Source organism: Mus caroli, chromosome 15 (genome assembly GCF_900094665.2).
Source record: "Mus caroli chromosome 15, CAROLI_EIJ_v1.1, whole genome shotgun sequence".
NCBI classification, from domain to species: domain Eukaryota; kingdom Metazoa; phylum Chordata; class Mammalia; order Rodentia; family Muridae; genus Mus; species Mus caroli.
Window position 1 is genome coordinate 52330793 of NC_034584.1, and position 3443 is coordinate 52334235.

A 3443-nucleotide genomic window follows, 5' to 3' on the forward strand; every position below is an offset into this window, starting at 1 on the left:
GTGGACATGGGGACGGGGAACATGCTGGGAATGTGTAACCCTGATTGGCAGCACAGCTACTGCCAAATGAAATACAGAGGCAAGATGGGAAATGAGGTCCTAGAACAAGAGTGGAGATCCTGCAGTAGGGTTTGAGGAAGGGTACCCATCTCTGATGCTCACCTGAGTGAGATGAGAGGGATAGGGAGAACAAGGAGATGGGCCGTCTTTAACACACACACACACACACACACACACACACTAGCACACATATGCATGCGGGTGTATTTTATGTATATGTATATTTTATCTGCACATATCAGCACTATGTGCATTCTTGGTGCACTGCTGAGTCAGAAGGGGAGTAATATACAATTACATGCCTTTTTAATGAATTTACCCATCCAGGGAGATGAAAAAGAAATGGCCCAACAATTGAGATTTCAAGTATATCCTCATTTAGTCTACGTCATGAAAATGAGGAGACAAAATTGAGTCAGAGCAAAGAGAAGCCAGAGCAAGAGGTGTCGCGGAAGTGGGGAAAGGAAGGAAGTTAAGGTAGGCAGTGGTGTACTGTGTGGTTGGTCAGTGTGGGCAATGAACGAAACTGGTCTGTCTGGGCAGTGCTTGGCTTACTGGGTACCTTTCCAAGTTCATGTTCAAGGAGAGATAGGACCAAGAGCCTCACTAGGGAGACTTCAAAGAGAATGGATTAGACCTAGGAGTGTAGTTTTGTTGATGGAATCCTTGTCTTGCATTCACAATGCCTTCCGTTTGATCTCTACTGAAGCATAAACCAGGAATGGTGGTACATACCTGTAATCCCACAACTCAGGCGGTGGAGGCAAGAGGAATAGAAGGTCAAGGATGGCTACCTAATGTCTGAGGTCAACCTAGGCTGCATGAAACTCTGTCTCAGAAAAGGGGAGAGGGTTAGAGAAGGGGGCAGCGTGTAGGCTGCAGGGCGGTGACAATGGTGCAGGCGGAGTGTATTGCCTCATAGAGCAAACCTGAGGTGGTAAGGAGGGAAAGCAGGAAGAAAGGAGGAGAAACCATGGCAACACTGAAAAGGAAGAGTGACCCCAGTGTGTGGGCACTCTAGACCCTGGCACGGAACAGCAGAACTTATTCCAGATGCTGTCGTGGATGGAAATGACTTTACTTATAATACCAAGATTGCCTAGTATTGGCCAGGATAGGATGTGAAAGAATGTAGCCATGGTGGTCTTCAGTGATCACAGTAGAACCGGGCCACAGTTCTCCACCATGGCTTCACCTAGGGTTGCCTGGGATACCTTCCAGAAGTATAGAATTGTGGACCTCACTTTAGAGAAGCCCTGGGCATCCATCTTGAATGGGACTGCTCAGTGCTGTTTCCAAATGTCTTCCCTGTGATCAGGTCACTCGGGCAGCACTGAGAACCTCTGATGGGCACATCAGCTTTTTCATGGGCTTGCCATTGAGCAGGATATGAAGGGCGCTTGGAAGTGAAAGGGACACAGGGAGGGTCAGCCCTGAGATCCAGAGGCTTGCTGAGAGAATCTGTTGGCTTTCCCCAGAAAGGTCATTTCCACACCACTTACTGAAATGAAGCTCTGGTTTAATTCTGCAGCTTTGTAAGTTCCCGGAGCCTGGAAGAAAACAGGCACCAGAAGCAAACTCTGTTTTGTTCTTAGGTTCTTCATTGCAGGTTAATTTTGCAAACCCTAGGTGGATACTGAACTGAACCTACTTTCAATGTGCTGTATCCATAGACTGTATGGAAACAGTCACTGCTGGTTTCACATGCTGTCACCTGGCCTGAAGGGTGATTCCAAAGGTCTCTAGGCCTCATTCTGGATGATAAGGGTGACCTGGGCAAGTGTGTCTGTTTGTTTGTGTGTGTGTTCGTGTGTGTGTCCAGAATTCTTTCATCCTCTGAGAAACCTCTTCTGTCTTATATAATGCAGTTTGGGCTGTCAACCAAGTAGTTAACTCCCTATTCAGTTATAATAGTGCAGTTTCTGACATTGATTCAAGGGGTAAGGATGGAACTTTTGAAAAGCATCCACTGGCATTTTAAGAAGAAGACCACTCTGGAGAGAGTGGTAGTTTTGACTTCTCTCTGCTCCATGCCTTTGGAGCTGGGTTGCAGTCTCTCCCACCACACAGCCTTTTGAACAGAGATGAGTTCCTGTGGCCCTCAAGAGAGGCTGGTCATGTGGGGTATGCACTGAAGGGTCAGGCAGGCATGGTCAAAGAGTTTGTGAGGTAGCTGTCCCTGGGATGTCCAGGTGTCCGTCTCTGGGTCGTAGCAGTCAAAGGAAGCTGAGTCCTCGATGTTACAGTCTGTGGTCAGCCGCCGTCCACCCGTCACGTACAGCTTGTTCCCCATCACCACTGGATGCACTGTGGCCCCATGGTGCATCCTTCGGTCTTTCATGTCCGCACACTTGACAAATTTGTTGGACTGAGGATCATAAGCAAGAATCCTCCTTGTGTAGCCTGGGAATTCAGTAACAGGAAGTAACGGTGAGTCATTCACCTGGGGCTGTGGGTCACACCCACACCAGGCAGAGACCCTGAGCTGAACCATAGATGTTCCGGGATCCTGCTGCAACCTGACATGTGGCAGAACTGGGTCTCACAGCTGGATCTCTCTGGCTTTTGCCCAAACGTAGGCAGCATGTAAGGCATTGTTAGAGTGGGGCAGATTCTGCCTTCCAGAGGCTTCTTCAGCCTTGTTGGCATTTTCATGTCTCCTACTTTACCCCATAGCCATAGACGTTCAAGGAAGGAGACCTTTGGAACTCAGAAATGGATGCCCATGGCAGACTATTGGGCAGTTACTTTGAGGGCCCCTACTTTACTGACAAGCAAAACCAAGACATAGAAAGACTTACAAAATAACTTACAGAAAGTATGTAGCCACTTAGTGGTAGAGTTGGGATTTGAACCCAGGTCTCACTGACCCCTACACTAGACCTCTTAACCATAGCATATTATGCATTTACAGAGAAATGATGCACTGGTAGCCATTGTTGTTCTTATTTGTGGCATCGTCATTGTTAATGATTAATATTAATAATAGTAAGATTATTAATGATTACTTTGAGACACACTGTTATACACTGTTACAGACTGTTTTCCGGTCTGATCTGGAACTCACTATGTAACCCGGACTGGCTTCAAACTAGTGATGATCCTTCTGTTTCAGCCTCCCAAGTGCTCAAATGACAGGTTTGAGCCACCACAGCTACCTAGTGTTAACAGCAACTAATGTCTCTTCTTCCCTGTGTGTCTAGAACAACTTTAACATGGCAACAGCTAGGCAGAACAGGCACCATTTCACCCCTTGTTTATACAGAGAGGCGTAGGGAAAGCTTCCAGGTGAATAGCCTTGCCTGCTTTTCCATACTCTCCCCAGAGAGTGTGCTTTTAAAAAGACCTGCCTGACCGGGCGTGGTGGCGCACGCCTTTAATCC

General features: G+C 47.4%; 1 protein-coding gene across 1 annotated transcript in view; it reads right to left on the minus strand.

Annotated features, from left to right (window-relative positions):
* Window positions 1-459: 459 nt before the first annotated feature.
* Klhl38 (kelch like family member 38) overlaps window positions 460-3443 on the minus strand; it is an 11035-nt gene continuing 8051 nt past the window's right edge. Inside the window, exon 4 of the mRNA XM_021184291.2 lies at window positions 460-2463. Within this exon, the coding sequence (XP_021039950.1) occupies window positions 2162-2463 (302 nt within the window). The 3' untranslated portion in view covers window positions 460-2161. The remainder of the gene's footprint in view (window positions 2464-3443) is intronic.